This window comes from Ranitomeya imitator, chromosome 3 (assembly GCF_032444005.1).
Source record: "Ranitomeya imitator isolate aRanImi1 chromosome 3, aRanImi1.pri, whole genome shotgun sequence".
Taxonomy (NCBI): Eukaryota; Metazoa; Chordata; class Amphibia; order Anura; family Dendrobatidae; genus Ranitomeya; species Ranitomeya imitator.
The window spans coordinates 129,667,973-129,686,038 of NC_091284.1; the positions used below are offsets into that span (position 1 = coordinate 129,667,973).

The following is an 18,066-nucleotide window of genomic DNA, read 5'->3' on the forward strand; positions in this document are numbered from 1 at the left end:
CGCGGAGACAGACATGCGGCGCGTCTTTCAAGACTGCAGGATGTCAATTTCTCTCGCGGAAACGCTAGTCTCAGCAAGAAAAATTACATCAATAGAATGTATTGAATGTGGTAAATCGGCACGGTTCAGTGAATAAATGTGGATTTACCTGCTTTCAATAGAACATACACTGTGTCAAAAGCGCTGCTAGTTCCGGATCATTGGCACGCGGCCCTAGGACTCATTCACACATCAGTTTTTCAACTACGAGTGTAATTCATGTTTTTCAAGTACAATGGCATGTAAAAGTTTGTGCACCCCTGGTCAAAATTACCGTTATTGTGAAAAGTTAAGGAAGTTGACGATAAGCTGATCTCTAAAGGGGCTAAAGGTAAAGAGGACGCATATCATTTGTATGTTAGGCCAAAAAAAAATGTATATTGTCATTTTTTACATTTTTAAAAATTGCAAAAACATCTCCACGTTGTCCAGTCAAATTGAGATCACATGAGACCTGAGGAGTGAAAAGTTTTGAACTGAATTTACTTTCATTTCTAGTTCCTCTATGTTTGAGTCACACTGAGATGACATAGCGGAGCCTGCACCGCAGATCTGAGCAGAGCTGTGTATGGAGGCGAAGAATAGTCTCCAGTAGTTCCATCTTACAGTGATAGAATTCTGCGCCTTCATTTTTCAGTCCATGTAAGGAAATCCTGTAAAAGTGAAACGTTTCTGTATGGTGACACCCTGTTCCACGTTCTTTATGTACAATGTATTTTCTACTTCCTGGTCATTATACACACACGGCTCGGCTGTGCGCTGCAGATTGGACATTGCTGCTGCTCCTTTCTAAATGGAGGGTAACGTATCCTGTTTAGAACTCCAAAGACTAACATAACTTCAATAACTGTCAGCCAACAGACGTTCCTCCTGACCTCCCCATACACCTGGATACTAGGCTGAGGAGAGAAAGCATGTGTTCTATAAGGGGAAAGGGGAAGCTGCTGCCGCCTTCACATGGCAACATTTTGGTTAGTGAGTCTAAAATACAGTACTGTGCAAATTAGTTGGGACAAAGCATTTTTTAAGTAAAATCGTAAGTTGGTTACCATTCAGTGATTCAAAACAGTTTTAATATATAATTAATAAATCTTGGTCAACTAGCGAGCGGAAAAAGGTAATTTTCAGAATTATTATGTAACAGTGCATTATAACATTCTATTTTTTTGTTTTGTCCCAATTAATTTGCACAGCACTGTACGGAGGAGGTGTAAACCTTGACACTCTGTATTTCTCTTTTGCTGTTTCACTCGTTGTTTTGGTGTAAAATACTGCCATGTAAAAGAGACCATACACAGATGTTGTCACAAGTCTCAGTACATTTCCTGTAACATCTGGATGAGTTACAGAAGGCTTTTGGTGCAGCCTTCACCCTATACATTGCATGCAATCTGTGTCAAATAGGCAGAAAAATGTACATGCTGGAATTAAAAAATCTACAGCATGCCCTCGCTCTCATGCTGTTTATTTTACTACATGTAGACATGTTTTTGTTTGTTTTTTAAGCTATTTAATTCTGATGTAAAATAGTTGGTGCCTTATTCAGCTATTGACTTCCTTCAAATCTGGCGGCAAAACCAGTCTTCTCGCCTTAAGGCCGTTTCCCAGATGAAGACACATGCAGATAAAAAGAGAGGTTTGCCACCTCGATATCACCCTGGAGATAGGGTCTGGTTATCTTCTCGGAACATACGGCTGAAGGTGCCGTCATACAAGTTTGCTCCTCGATACCTTGGTCCCTTCAAGATTCTCCTGTCAACCATGTGTCCTATAAACTTAAGCTGCTGCCCAGTGTTCGGATCCTGAATACCTCCCACATCTCTCGAAGCCTGTAGTCCTGAATTGGTTCTCCAAGGTTTGATGCCCTATTCCTACATTTGTTGCTGGAGGTTCTTTGGACGTGTTCGAGGTAAAGGACATTTTTGACTATAAGAAAATCGAGAAAGAGAGGTCTTGAGAACCCACTTGGAACATCCACACCCCTGTCATTCTCGAGGGGTTCCTCTTATGATTTGGCCAAAAAAGAGGGGGCATAAGTGTCATGGCGGAAACTTGCATGCCGCCTCAGCACCGGCCCCCTCACCATGTGATTTCTCCTAGGGGAAAGCCTTTCTGTTGTCTGCTTCCTCTTCTGCAGTACTACTAATGCATGCTGCTTTCGTTTTGCCTTAGAGGGGGCGTGGATGAGAAAGTCCTGCAGAGATTAGGTTCCCCAGCCTATCCGATGCCAGCAGGCTTCATATAAGGCGGCTCCTCCCACCACTCCTTGCTCGAACATTACATATCTACCTGGTAGTCAATGTTCATGCTCGTTTTTGTAATCTGCTTCCCGTTACCAACCCAGCTAGGTTTCCCATCCTGTCTGATCTCTCTGCTCCTGACCTGACCACTATGTCTTCAGATCTCATGTTGCCTCTCCCGACCTCAGATGGTCTGGCCACGCTTTTACAAAAAGGAAAAAAATAACCAGCTCACCTGCAGCAGCATGCGGCGTGTAGAAGCGCGGAACCCATGTAGTCTCATGTGCGGTGATGAAAAAATAGGTGTTGTTCCAGCTTCTTATTAAATTCAATTTTTTTAAAAAAATTAAAAAGGAAGACGATGATGGACATGATGTAACATGATAAATGTCTACGCGTTTCGAACACAAAGTGTCCTTTCTCAAGCTTATTTTGATAAATAAAATTGAATGTTATAAGAAGCTGGAACAGCACCTATTTTTTGACCATGCTTTTGCCTGTGCCATTCCTGTCCTACACACCCTTGCCTCGGACCTTTTGGTCAGCTGCTGCAGTCCTACGGACTGCCCTAGAATAGTACCTGGTGACTACCTTGATTTATTCAGCATTGAATATGAGCACCACGTGTAGAAATACACTTGTTTGTTGCTGGTCATTTATACACTTATTTAAAACATGCAAAAAAAATAGTAAGTTATTTATACAGCAGGCAAAAAAAGTATTTAGCACGCTATCAATTTTCTAAGCAAATATATTTCTAAAGGTGCTATTGACATGAATTCTCACCAGATGTCGGAAACAAGCCATCCAGTTCATACAGGTGAAGAAATCAAAACTTAGATGTCCATAAATTAAGTTATGTGTAATAATGATAAATGACACAGGGAAAAGTATTGAACACATGAAGGAAGAATGGTGCAAAAGCCATGGAAAGTCATAACATTAGCTGAAATCTATTAGAAAGCAATCCTGCCGCTTAGTGAAGAATAATAGCTAGTTCAACTTGTGGCCTATAAATAGGTGTCTCATTTCCAGAGTGACACACTAGAAACATATCATGATGGGTAAAAACAGCAAGCTGTCACTCTCAATACATTCGCAACCTTATTGTTGCACAACATACTGATGGCATTGACAGAAAAATTTCTATACTACTGAAAGTTCCAGTGAGCAGTAATCCAGCAGTGGAAAGAATATAATTTGACCATAAACCAGCCTCCACCAGGTGCTCCCCGCAAGATTTCAGACAGAGGCGTGAAAAGAATTATCAGAAGAATTGTCCAAGAGCCAAAGTCCACCTGTGGAGAGCTACCGAAAGACCTTAAATCAGTAAGTGCAATTGCTTCAAAGAAAACAATAAGTAATGTACTCAGCCTCCATGGCCTCTATGCACGCCGTTATGATTGTGTAACAACACAATAGGTAAAACACTAGAAACTGCAACTGACCCAGTCAATTCCTGTACAGACTAGAGATTCTGAACGCGTAGTCCCTAATGGTTCCTACGTGGGCTAGTATATGCCCAAAAACAGACTAAAAATGGCAGCTCGGACATATCCTGCGTTAAAAGTTGTCAGGTGCTTCACGTTCTTCTTAAGGAACTGAAGTTCAGAGCAGAGTGCAATTTAGCTACAGAAGGAGAGATGTGCTGAGATAGGTAAAGATCACAGAGTGAGTTAAAATAAACTCTGAAATACAAAATGAAAAGATAAGGTAGGTACTTCTACAGATTATGCCACCTACTTCATAAACAAGAAGCCAAAGATAGGTGCAGAGTGCAAAGAATAATCAGCAGAGATATAAACCCTAGCTGGTGTTTCACTGACTGGCATAAACAACGGCAGTATGGCTGGACATCCAAATGAAAATATCACCAGCTGGAAAAACCAGCAGGGGGAAGGTATATATAGCCAAACCCAAAAGGTGATGGGGTAGATAAATGATAGGGTGTGTCATGCGTCACCCAGAAGCATGACACACGTTCACCACACAAAACTCCTTTGCTGAACAAAAAGCATGTTTAAGTGTGTTTAAAGTTTGGTAAACAACATTTAAACCAGCCTGTGAAATACTGGGAGAATATAGTCTAGTCAGATGAGTAGTGTTGAGCATTCCGATACTGCAAATATCGGGTATCGGCCGATATTCGCTGTATAAGAATTCCGATACCGAGTTCCGATACTTTTGCGATATCGGATACCGGAATCGGAAGTTCCCATAGTGCAATGATGCACTATAATGGAGTGTGGGCGGAGACTGCATGTGTGTGTGTGCGGGCGGGGTCTGTGCGTGACCGTGGGGGGTCTGTGCGGGCCTGCTGGGGGTCTGTACAGGCCTCTCGGGGGTCTGTGTGCCTGCCGGGGGTCTGTGCAGGCTGCCGGGGGTCTGTGCGTGCCTGCCGGGGGTCTGTGCTGGCCTGCCGGGGCTCTCTGCGGGCTGCCGGGGGTCTGTACGGGCCTCTCGGGGGTCTGTGTGTGCCTGCAGGGGGTCTGTGTGGGCTGCTGGGGGTCTGTGCATGCCTGCCGGGGATCTGTGCGTGCCTGCCGGGGCTCTGTGCGGGCTGCCGGGGGTCTGTGTGGGCTGCCAGGGGTCTGTGCGGGCTGCCGGAGGTCTGTGCGGGCCTGCTGGGGCTCTGTGCGGGCCTGCCGGGGCTCTGTGCGGGCTGCGGGGCTCTGTGTGGGCTGCCGGGGCTCTGTGTGGGCTGTCGGGGCTCTGCGCGGGCTGCCGGGGGTCTGTACGGGCTGCCGGGGGTCTGTGCTTGTGTGAAGGCATCGTCCGATGGGACTACAAGTCCCATCGGACGATGCCTGGTACAGTGACAGTGATTGACACATTAGCCAATGATGGGACAGTAGTAGTCCCATCATCCGGCTAATGTGTTGAATGTAAAAAAAAAATACTTCATACATACTACATACATAATACATACTACATACATACTACATACATACATACTACATACATACTGCATACATACTACATACATACTACATACATACATACTAAATACTACATACATACATACTACATACATACATACTAGATACATACTACATACAAGATACTACATACATACTACATGCATACTACATACAATACATTCATACATTACATACAATACATACATATAGACATACAGTACATTAAACATAGATTACATACTCACCATTACTTTTCATTTTGATCCCCGAAGCCAGTGTCACCTGTAAAAAATATTAAAATAACAAACAACCAATATACTCCCTGATCCGCAGAAATCCACGAGTGTCCCACAACGATCTCCCGTGGAGAACAGCAGCATCAGCTGATGCGACCGCTCTCCAGGGGCTCCAGGAATCCAATGAAGGGAGGAAGGTATCCTTCCGCATTGTATTCCTCCGCCGCTGTAAAAAAATTGTCCCTAGTCTCACTTTTGGCATTGCTGTGTGAGAAATTTTCCCACGCAGCAATTGCCATAAAGTGAGACTTTGAACTATAGTAACCTCAGTGATGCACTGCAGGAGCCATTGTCTCCTGTCAATGTGTCACTGAAGGTCCTATAGAGCAGTGACATCAACCGATGTCACTGTTCTATAGGAAGATCGTCATGGGACACTCGTTATTAATTGGGCTACGGCGGACAGGTAGTATACGGTTTATTATTTTACATTTTTTGCAGGCGCTGAAGTATGGTAAGTATGGTTAAGTGAAGAATATTAAAATACTTTTTTCCTAATGTGTGTGTTTTATTAACCCATTATTACTATTGGATTAATAATGGATTATTGACGCCTCTCCGTTATTAACCCGGTTTAATGTCACCTTACAATAGCAAGGTGGCATTAACCCCTTATTACCCCATATCCCACTGTTACACGGGAGTGGGAAGAGAGGGGCTAAGTGCTGGAATTGGCGCATCTTACAGATGCGCCATTTCTGGGGCGGCTGCGGACTGGTATTTGTAGCCGGGGGGGCCAATATCCATGGCACCTCTCTAGGCTATGAATATCAGCCCGCAGCTGTCTGCGTAGCCTTTCTGGCTATAAAATATAGGGGTACCCCACGTCATTTTTTGGGGGGTCCCCCTATTTTAATAGCCAGTAAAGGCTACGCAGACAGCTGCGGGCTGATATTCATAGCAGGCTACAAATATTTGCCCCCGACCGTCAGCTTTCCCCCTCTGGCACAAAAAATTGTGCGGGAGCCCACGCCGTTTTTTTCCGTTTTTTTTTTAAAATTCAGCGCTCATTAAGGCCTTTTTCACACTTGCGTCAGTACAGGTCCGTCGCTATGCATCGGGCCGACGTACCGATGCACGTTGTGAAATTTGTGCATGACGTGGGCAGCGGATGCAGTTTTTCAGCGCATCCACTGCCCTTTCTGAAGTCCGGGGAGGAGGGGGCAGAGTTTCGGCCACACATGCGCGGTAGAAAATGGCGGATGCGACGGACAAAAAATGTTCACTTGAACGTTTTTTCATGCCGACGGTCCGCCAAAACATGACGGATCCGTTGCACAATGGACGCGACGTGTGGCAATCTGTCGCGATCTGTCACTAATACAAGTCTATGGGTAAAAAACGCATCCTGAGAGCACATTTGCAGAATCCGTTTTTTTCCCAAAGGGACGGATTGCTAAAAACACAAGTGTGAAAGTAGCCTTAGAAACGTCCGAAACTCCGCCCCCTCCTCCCCGCACTTCAGAATGGGCAGTGGATGCGTTGAAAAACTGCATCCACTGCCCACGTCGTGAACAAATTTCACAACGTGCGTCGGTACGTCGGCCCGACGCATAGCGGCGGACCCGTACTGACGCAAGAGTAAAAGAGGCCTTAATGAGCGTTGAATTTAAAAAAAAAAAAAAACGGTGTGGGCTCCCGCACAATTTTCTGCGCCAGAGGGGGAAGGCCGACGTCCGGGGGCCAATATTTGTAGCCTGCTACAATTAAGAGACCACTGCAAAATGTTCAGTTTGTCTGATTTTTCTCTTTATAGGTATATTTTTGAGTAAAATGTAAATTGTTCATTTATTCTATAAAATTATGACAACATGTCTCCGAATTTCCAAGCAATAAATTTAGTATTTTTTTCTGAAAAGGAGAAATAGTCAAAGTTTAAAAAAAAAACAGTGCTTTCAGACCTCAAATAATGCAAAGAAAACAAGTTCATAATCATTTAGAAACAACAATACTAATGTTTTAACTCAGGAAGAGTTCAGAAATCAATATTTTGTGGAATAACCATGATTTTTAATCACAGCTTTCATGCGTTTTTTGTTTGACAGCTTGTGACTATCCATCTTCCTCTTGATTGCATTCCAGAGGTTTTCAATGGGGTTCAGGTCTGGAGATTGGGCTGCCCATGACAGGATTTTCATGTGGTGGTCGCTTAATTTTTGCCAGATATATATATATATATATATATATATATATATATATGTATATATATATATATATATAATCACAGCGTATGCAGCATCAATAGTAAAAACATATGTTAAAAATACTAAAAAAAAAATCATTATATTCTCACCTTCTGCCATCTGCCGCCGTCTGCGCCAGCCTTTCCCGCTCCTCGTGACGCTCCGATCCCAAGAATGCATTGCGGCAATGACCCGGGATCACGTGGCAGTCTCGCGAGACCGCTACATGATCACGGATTATTGCCGCAAGGCATTACTGGGAACGGAGCGTCGTGAGGAGCATCGCTAAAGGCCTCAGCTGGATCCGGGGGCCGACGGAAGGTGAGTATATAACTATTTTGTATTTTAATTGTTTTTTTAACATCTAGAATACCCGATGCGTTAGAATCAGGCCACCATCTAGTGTATATGTATGTATATATATATATATATATATATATATACTGTATATAATCAATGAGGTAATTAATGGCTGTCTGGGAGATGTTCTGCCTCCCTGAACATATGTTGGCAAATCATCAAGATCCTCTTCTGGCAGCTCCCTTTGCAACTGATGACCAATGAAGTCCCAGATGTGCTCTCGATGGGAGACAAGTCAAGACGAGATGCTGCAGGCCATGGCACAACTCTTTGGACAAACTGGCTGCTCACAGTAGCACAAACAACATGCACAGTGGCATTTCGTTGAAAAACATCTTTTGGGACACTTTGGAGAAATGCCAGTCAACTGGTTCCATTACTAAATTGGTGTAATGCCAAGCTGTTAGTGTATCTGGAATGAACAGTAGAGGAGTCTGGCTACCGTACATTATGTCACTCCACGCCATAATCTCCGGTGTAGGATCGGAACGATATTCCATCTGGAATGCCTCTTCTGTGTTGCCCATGTGATCTTTATACCAATCTCATTGCTGAAAAGGGGAGACTTCCAATCCACCCACCATTGCCATCTTGCTCTGTATTATGATATCCTTTGAGAGTGATGGCGTGAGGTCAGTGGAATACTTGTCACCCAATATCATGCAAACGTCTTCTCATGGTTTGTTTAGACACTGTAAGCCATTATGCCTTAAGATATTCACGTGAAAGTTTTGATATACTATTACAAGTGTGGATAATGATGATCTATTTTCCTCTAACGTTCTTTCATTTTGAATTCTATTCTCCAGATAAACTCAGAAATATCCGTCCTCAGTTAGTAGAACGATGCAGTTCAGCACTTCTACAAGAGTTGCTCGATGACTTGCTTCATATAAAGGTACTAAGGGATGCAGAGGTGGAGCATATCCGGGAAGCTTTCCCGGAGCGCAGAGACAAATGTCGAACACTGATTGATATCGTGATAAAGAAAGGAGACCAGAGCTGTAAGATACTACTCCAAAAAATAAGAGAAAAGGATTTGCCACTTAGTGAAGCCTTGGGAATAACAGGTAAATACGTAATTGTAGTACATTGCATTATTATGGCAATGACAGCTTAATGATGCTATTGCCTGATAATGACTCCATTAATCTACATTTAATATAATGGAGGTGCAATGCTGCCAGACAATCCCAAGCATCCTTCTGCAGGAAATACTACACTGCCATGCTGAATACCTCATGTTAGATCATCCAACGTTTTTTCTTCATCATGAAACTGAAGCGATCATCAGACAATTACCTATTGTTTAAATCAAGTTTTATATATATATATATATATATATATATATATATATATATACACACACACATTTTTTATTATGATCTTTATTTAAAAAATAAAATTAGTAATCCTGCAATTTCACACAGGCCATTGGAGCATTTTTAGATGCATACTTCCTGTCCATTCAGAAACAGTTTACAGCAGGCGGCACAACATTTTTTCAGTTCAAGGACCACGTTGCCATATTAAATCAATATCAGTGCTTGCTATCAAAAAAATTTTAAACGGTACTTACATGAATAAATCATCAGAACCAACATCATTTCATCAATACATCACCAAAACCAAGCTTTGAGTATTTGAGGTAGCTTTTGGAGATAATCTGCTCAGCTTCTGCTCCAAAAAAAATCAGTTTGCATACTCACTAACTTAAAGTGAACCTGTCACCAGGTTTGGCCGATAAGAGATATGGCCATCACCTTTTAGGGCTGATATACAGTATAAACCAAAAAGAAACAAGGATCCCTAAAAAATAACTTTTAATAATATATCTAAAAAGACCATTCTTTATCAAAAATAGAAGATAAAATAGTATTAAATGTACCTACTCAGACCCTACGTCAATCTGCAATAAGTCCTGCCTGGCAGTGGAGGTTGGCACCCTAATTTACCGCGGTAGGCGCCCCCACTCCTCGACGGCTCAACCTACCATGCCCTAGAAGTAACCTATAATGAGGAAAAAGGCTGGTAATCCCTATATGAACCTGCAAATTAACAACTGCATGTCAGTGGAGGTTGGCACCCTAATTTACTGCGGTAGGCGCCTCCACTCAACGACGGCTGACCCTAGGGTCCCTTACAATCCCTAAATGAATGGGCGGCACGGTGGCTTAGTGGTTAGCACTGCAGCCTTGCAGCGCTGGAGTCCTGGGTTCGAATCCCACCAAGGACAACATCTGCAAAGAGTTTGTATGTTCTCTCCGTGTTTGCGTGGGTTTCCTCCGGGCACTCCGGTTTCCTCCCACATTCCAAAGACATACTGATAGGGAATTTAGATTGTGAGCCCCATCGGGGACAGTGATGATAATGTGTGCAAAAATGTAAAGCGCTGCGGAATATGTTAGCGCTATATAAAAATAAAGATTATTAAATAAAGATTATTATTATTAAATGAAGAGATAGACAAAAGATTTTGTCCCACATACTGCTCCAATACCCGTGAGAGAAAAAAAACACAACAAAATGCAAAAAATAACCCCAAAAAAAGAAAAAAACACAAATAATAATATATGTATATGTAATTGGTCAATATACCAAAGGGGGCAATGAAAAGTGCAATATCTACAAAGCAACTCCTCCCTCACAATAATATGAATGAATGTATTTCATCTGAGTACAAGAGCAGGAGCGCTGTAAAGCACAATGTCTAAAAAAGCCATGCCCACCTAATGAAGTACAATCAGATGATTAAACCCACCAACAGGTATATGGAGTGCAGTAAAGATATATATTTTGTCCAAATAGAATAAAAAGCATATTAATGCCTATGATAAACAATAAGATATCATTATACACACTCCTATATCTAGTTAAATAACGTCCACACTTATCCTGTCAAATGTTGTCCAAACTTTTCACACTGTCCTAGTATGTCAGGACTAATACTCGTCCTCCAGATTAATTACAATAAACTTGATTAATCACCAAAAAATAGCAGACAGGAGTATCAAAATAGCAGACAAATGTCCGCACTAATCTCACTATATTAATATAGCAGTATTTAAATTTTGTTCAATATTTAAATACTGCTATATTAATATAGTGAGATTAGTGCGGACATTTGTCTGCTATTTTGATACTCCTGTCTGCTATTTTTTGGTGATTAATCAAGTTTATTGTAATTAATCTGGAGGACGAGTATTAGTCCTGACATACTAGGACAGTGTGAAAAGTTTGGACAACATTTGACAGGATAAGTGTGGACGTTATTTAACTAGATATAGGAGTGTGTATAATGATATCTTATTGTTTATCATAGGCATTAATATGCTTTTTATTCTATTTGGACAAAATATATATCTTTACTGCACTCCATATACCCGTTGGTGGGTTTAATCATCTGATTGTACTTCATTAGGTGGGCATGGCTTTTTTAGACATTGTGCTTTACAGCGCTCCTGCTCTTGTACTCAGATGAAATACATTCATTCATATTATTGTGAGGGAGGAGTTGCTTTGTAGATATTGCACTTTTCATTGCCCCCTTTGGTATATTGACCAATTACATATACATATATTATTATTTGTGTTTTTTTCTTTTTTTGGGGTTATTTTTTGCATTTTGTTGTGTTTTTTTTTCTCTCACGGGTATTGGAGCAGTATGTGGGACAACATCTTTTGTCTATCTCTTCATTTAGGGATTGTAAGGGACCCTAGGGTCAGCCGTCGTTGAGTGGGGGCGCCTACCGCAGTAAATTAGGGTGCCAACGTCCACTGACAGGCAATTGTTAATTTGCAGGTTCATATAGGGATTATCAGCCTTTTTCCTCATTATAGGTTACTTCTAGGGCATGGTAGGTTGAGCCGTCGAGGAGTGGGGGCGCCTACCGCGGTAAATTAGGGTGCCAACCTCCACTGCCAGGCAGGACTCATTGCAGATTGACGTAGGGTCTGAGTAGGTACATTTAATACTATTTTATCTTCTATTTTTGATAAAGAATGGTCTTTTTAGATATATTATTAAAAGTTATTTTTTAGGGATCCTTGTTTCTTTTTGGTTTATACTCTTTTCTGGGATTCTAAAGGATTGCTGTTTGGTTTTGTTTAGGGCTGATATACAGCATTACAACTTTGATTATACTCACCTGTGGGGCGGTCTGGTCTGATGGGCAGCCGCTGGTCTTGGCATGGCACTTCCCATCTTCTTACGATCCCCGTCCTCCTGCTTGCTTCATGTGGATAACGCGTCCCTTCATCATCCACACAGTCTCCTCAGGAAACATCGTTCCTGCGCAGGCGTACTTCCCTGCCCTGTCGAGGGCAGAGCAAAGTACTGCAGTGCGCATGCCCCAGGGCTCTTTGATCTTTCCCGGCACCTGCGCACTGCAGTACTTTCAACAGGGCAGAGAAGTATGCCTGCGCAGAAGCGCAGTACTGAGGAGAGAGACATGTCAGCCACACATAGCAAGCAGGAGGGAGGCGCCAGACCAAGAATAGCGACGCCAATCAGACCGGACGCCCCACGGGTGAGTATAATAAAAGTTATTTTTCTTCTCTTGCAGGTCGGATTTGGGGCAGATATACAGCATTATAGAATGCTGTATATCAGCCCTGAAGGGTGATGGCCTTATCTCTTATTGGCCAAACCTGATGACAGGTTCTCATTAAACTGAGTTTTTGGAGCAGAAACTCCCCAAAGCCTCCTCATAATTTCAAATCTCTAAGTTTTAACATAGCTCTGAAGCACATTATGATTTACTATATGTGTACAAGATCAGAACCACCATCAGCACATGAGCACGGTGTTAGAACCACCATCTGTACATGAATGCAGCACCAGAACCACAGTCAGTACATGAATGCAGCATCAGCAACACCATCAAAACATGAATGCAGTGCCAAAGCCGTCGTTAGTACATGAATCCAGCACCAGAACCACTGTCAGAACATGAATTCAGTGCCAGAACCACTGTCAGTACATGAATGCAGTGCCAGAAACACCATCAGTGCATGTAAACAGCACCAAGCATAATACAGTGATAAACTGCAATGTCAGGTCACCCACATATACAATTGTATTGCATGAACCTACAACTAGCAGTGTGTCCTTAACAATGGTAAGGAGATGTTGGGAGTTGCTGTTACCAGTCATCATCAGACTGTGGACCATACAGAAACCACAGTACTGAGCAGACGTAGTCAGAATCACAAATAAACATTTATATGCAAGTACCTTATAGGTGACATCTTTTCTTATTAAATCATTCCCATCCCTTTTGTCTCCATGTAGTAAAGACGCCATGATGAGATTTCATGCCCAAAGCTCATCTTTGCAGGCTTCCCCCTTTTGCATCTTCAGCAGCGCATCCTAATTCGGTGCCCTTAATAATAAAAGTATCATTATACTGAACCATAAAAATAAATTTCTCTCATGTTGTGCCCGTCAATAAATAATTGCTCTTCACTGTGCTTCCTTACAAAATATCCCCCACACTGCCCCTCACCATAATGCCAACCACATTGTCGTTCTGTATAATGTCCCCCCCTACCCTGCCCCTCACCAAAATAACCCCCACACTGCCCCTCTCCATAATGTCCCCTATACATCCCCTTTTTAAAATATCCCCTGCAAACTACCCCTTTCCAATATATCCTTTTCGCAGCCTGTCTGTATAATATGTCCTCCCACACTGCCTCCATTATGTTCCACCCACACAGTATCCTCGCCATACTATTCCCCACACAGCTCACCTCCATAAATATTTCCCCCTACACTGCCCCTCTCCATAATATCCCCCCACACTGCCAGGCTCCAAAATATCCCCCCACACACTGCCACTCTCCATAATATCTCCCCACACATCTCCTTTCCATAATATTCTCCCACACTGTACCTTTCCAAATTATCCCCCAAACCGCCCCTTTCCATAACGCTCTAGTGCCGTCCTTTTCTTTACACTTGTTGCGGCTTTCCATAACTTCACCACACTGCCTTTCTGCATAAATTCCCCCACATGCCACTGCCTCTTGCTATATTATTCTCCCTTTCACAATCCCCCCATTGCCCCATAATGTGCCTTAACCCACCCCTCCCCTGGCCCCTTCTTCTTAAATGATAGCACATTTAACCTTTAGTTTTTCCACGGAGCACTTACCGGTGCCCACCAAGTCTGCTGCCTCTACAGCATCGGCACCAGCAGCAGTGTGATGAGGTCAGCAATGTTCTGACCTCATCATGTGATATATATTGAGGTTGGGCTAACGATCACTCCTGGTTCCTGGGGGCCGCAACAAACCCTTGGACTGACCACATACAACCTGCAGACCATATGTTGTGCACATTTCCTGGTTTACTGCAAAGCTCCATATTAACATGGGCAGGATAACAATGACAGGTAACACCTCATTATACGCAGCTGATGACACAGGATCCACCATCACAATAAGCGATGTCACAGCTGACCCTGCTCCTCCTCCTTTCACAATGGCCTTTGCACATGCTCAGTAGATCCTTCAATACAAATATAGGGTCTGACCATTGCAGCTATGTACATATGTTGTTTCCTGAAACAAAAGGAATCTTTAAAAAAAAAAAAAAAAACAGTGGGCAGTGTGAAAATTTCAAGATTTCTATTTTTTGTTTTTAGTGCAGATAGTGATGCGTAAAAAAGGCCAAAACATTAATGTACAAAAAGCTGATTTGATCCATAGGTTATTTGCTAATTTTAATTCTTTTTAATACACACCTTTGACTGCTCCAAACAATTGCAGTATAATAATGGTTGTTCAGCTGTGATGGCAATCTAGCTAGAACATCTTTTTCGTAGTGCTTTTTCTTAAAGGCAGCTGTCCTACATTATATTATATACTGTATCTATGACCTACTACATTGAGGCTCTTTTAAGCTCAAAGTTGGGCTTTACACATTATAGGAGGTTGCTCACTGAGGAATCTCTATGGGATGAACTCAACAACGGTCAGAGCTGAGCTTGATTGGGTTAAGCTTAGATCGCTGCTGTTAACCCCTTAAGTGCTGCTGTCTTTCTCTGACTGCAGCACTTAGGGTGTGTATATTCATATTAGGGTGTGAAATATTCATATGTTTCATATTTTGGAGTGGTGTACCATATTTTTAATGAAGAAATAAACAGAGACTGGTTTTAACTTCAATCTTGCTGGATTCAACTTACTTTCATCAGAAGAAAACCTCTCCTGTGTACTCACCAAAAAATTAAGCATCAGAAGTATGCAAAAGAACGTCTAAATAAGCTTAATACATTTTAGAAACATGTCCTGTGAACCGATTAAGATAAAATAGAACTCTTTGGCCACAATAATTAAAGGTATATGTGGAGAAAAAAGGGTAGAGAATTTCAGGGAAAGAACATTTCGCCAACCATTAAGCATGGGGGTGATCAATCATGCTTTGAGGTTGTGTTGCAGCTAATGGCATAGGGAACATTTCATGGGTAGAGGGAAGAATGGATTCAATGAAGTTTTAACAAATTCTTGATGCAAACATAACGCTATCTACGAAAAAGCTGAAGTTGATAAGAGGATGGCTTCTACAAATCGATAATGATCCTACACACGTCAAAACCCACAATAGACTACCTCAAAAGTGCAAGCTGAAGGTTTTACAATGGCCCTCACAGTTCCCTGATCTGAACATCATTGAAAATCTGTGGCTAGACTTCAAAATAGCAGTGCATGAAAGATGACCCAGGAATCTCACAGAACTGGAAGGATTTTCCAGGAAAGATTGGATGAAATTCTCTAGTAGTACTTTCAAAAGGGGGTGCTACTAGGTACTAAACATGCAGGGTGCATAAACTTTGACATCAGCCAATTTTCCTTTTTGTAATTCTTAAAATGTCAAAGATGAAAGATTTTTGGGGGCCAAAATAGAAATTGTGTAATTTTTAAGAGATCATTTCATCTTCAACTTGCTTAACTGTTCACAATAACAGTAATTTTGACCAGGGGGTGCCCAAACTTTTACATGCCACTGTAACTTTTACAGTAAATGCTAAAAAACAAAGGCAAAAATTAAATTAAAATGCCAAAATTAAAAAAAAAAAACTTGGCTGTGGCAGGAAAGGATTAATGAATTAATGAAAATGAGTGACGCTGATTTGGGTAAAACTGGCTAAATTCAGATGTTAAAATGCTCAGTTTAGAAGCCACGTCCTGTCCTTAGTACGCTTTGTATTTGACAAGACATTAAAAATTGCCATTTTTCCTCTCTGTAAGTGAATTCATATTTCCAACTAATAAGCCACCTGAAGAATAATCTCAAACCTTTCCTTTTTTTTACAGCAATGCTTCCAATACAGGACTAAAACAGAGACTAAGCAGGACCCATCCAACCAGGTAATGCCACAGTCATCGGGATATTGCATGGTGTGTACGTCCATGACAGCCAATGGAAATGGCTACGATTTCAAAGGTCAAGCAAGAATTGGCAAAATTAAATGCATAAATTTGGCCTTTACCATGTCCAAGATGTCCAAAGCTGATTGCATAAATAGAGATACCTGATGTGTCTTTTTCAAGACGGGTTTGATAATCAAATTCATAATTTCACAAAATTCTATTGGATAAATATTCCAGACTACATTCTAATGCGCAAAGTGAAGTCCTACTTCCCCCAATACAAGGAACTGCCCATTAATGTCTGCAGCAATAACATTCATCTTTTTTGTAAGTCTCATTATTGCTGCAGTCCAAGTGATATCCAGCCTCAGATATCACCAATAGAAAGTGCCTTTATTAATAAGAAATCCTTGATGTAAAAATACTTTTATACAGTATATATATTTTCTATGTATTTTGCTACTGAAATCTTTATTTTCTGTTTAGAGAATCGCCGATATACAACTCCTGTTTCCATGGCATGTATTTCATTACGGGTGAAGGACGCTGGGTACATGCGGAGAAGACACAGGATTTCCTCTATGCCATCTGCAACTTTCTAATTGAAGCACACACACAAATGAGGTTTTGGGAGTGAGGATGAAAAATAAGTTGAAATAATAATCAAGAAATGATAAATTGGAAAAATTACACATATTTGTGTGTCTGCCATTCGCAGTGTTTCCCGTCCTAGCGTCACACTGACTGCACACACATCATATTCCTTGGGGTTACTCGCATTCCTTTTTGTCAACCACTTGTCTGCTTTAAAAAATGGAACCATGCCCAACTGTGGTCCAATTTGGGGACCATAATCTCCTATTCAAGTCAACGGAGATGACATGGAGATTCTTAGGAATTTTCCTCTTGGGTCTCCTACCATTTTTTAACACGGATGATAAAACCTAACAGACAACAATCTAATGTTGTATTCGCATTTTTTGTGAATACAAAGTTTTCACTAAGAATTCAGCAACTGATGGTGACTCAATGACAAAATAACTGTCAGGCATCAGTTGCAGAGAAGCTGGTTCTCTGATGATAACCATGAAAGTTCTATAGATTTCTGTGGTCCTGATCTACATTGGTCACAATGTTAATTGTATACACTACTTTATATCATATTTCATTTTACCTTTATTCAGATCCATTAAAAATGCAATCAATTACTTTTTACTGTATGTCCAGAATTTTTCTGATCTGCGGACTGTTTTACTTCTGCTCCCATATATTAGTGGTGCATGCAGCAACTATGTGGAATCAGCCTCCCATTCCTCCGTCACCTCTTCCGTCCTATACAAGATGCTTATAGGAAGCCATACACTATAGAGAGAAGCAATTTAATGGTTGAACAAACGTTTCGCCAACTAAGCCATATGCATTTTAGTCCATATTGGCAGTTCCGATGTTATAAACTGGCTGTACATGTTCAATGCCTGGATGAATGATCTCTTTAGGAACCTTCTTTTTCGTAAAGATTTTTCAGCTATCGGAAGAAAAATGCAAACATGGCCGACTTTGGCCCAGCTGATGTTGCAGTGTAATCGGGTAAAACGTGTTTGTTGTTAAATTTGTAGCGAAGTTCCTGTGATGTCAGCTCTGCTATTCT

General features: G+C 41.5%; 1 protein-coding gene across 1 annotated transcript; it reads left to right on the top strand.

The window, feature by feature from the left end:
• Positions 1–735: 735 nt before the first annotated feature.
• Positions 736–17,638, top strand: LOC138672964 (caspase-1-A-like). Its single transcript, XM_069761440.1, has 4 exons — positions 736–839; positions 8,849–9,109; positions 16,362–16,415; positions 16,905–17,638. The coding sequence occupies exons 1-3, from the start codon at positions 833–835 to the stop codon at positions 16,382–16,384; spliced, it is 291 nt and encodes a 96-aa protein (XP_069617541.1). The 5' UTR covers positions 736–832; the 3' UTR covers positions 16,385–16,415; positions 16,905–17,638.
• Positions 17,639–18,066: the final 428 nt, after the last annotated feature.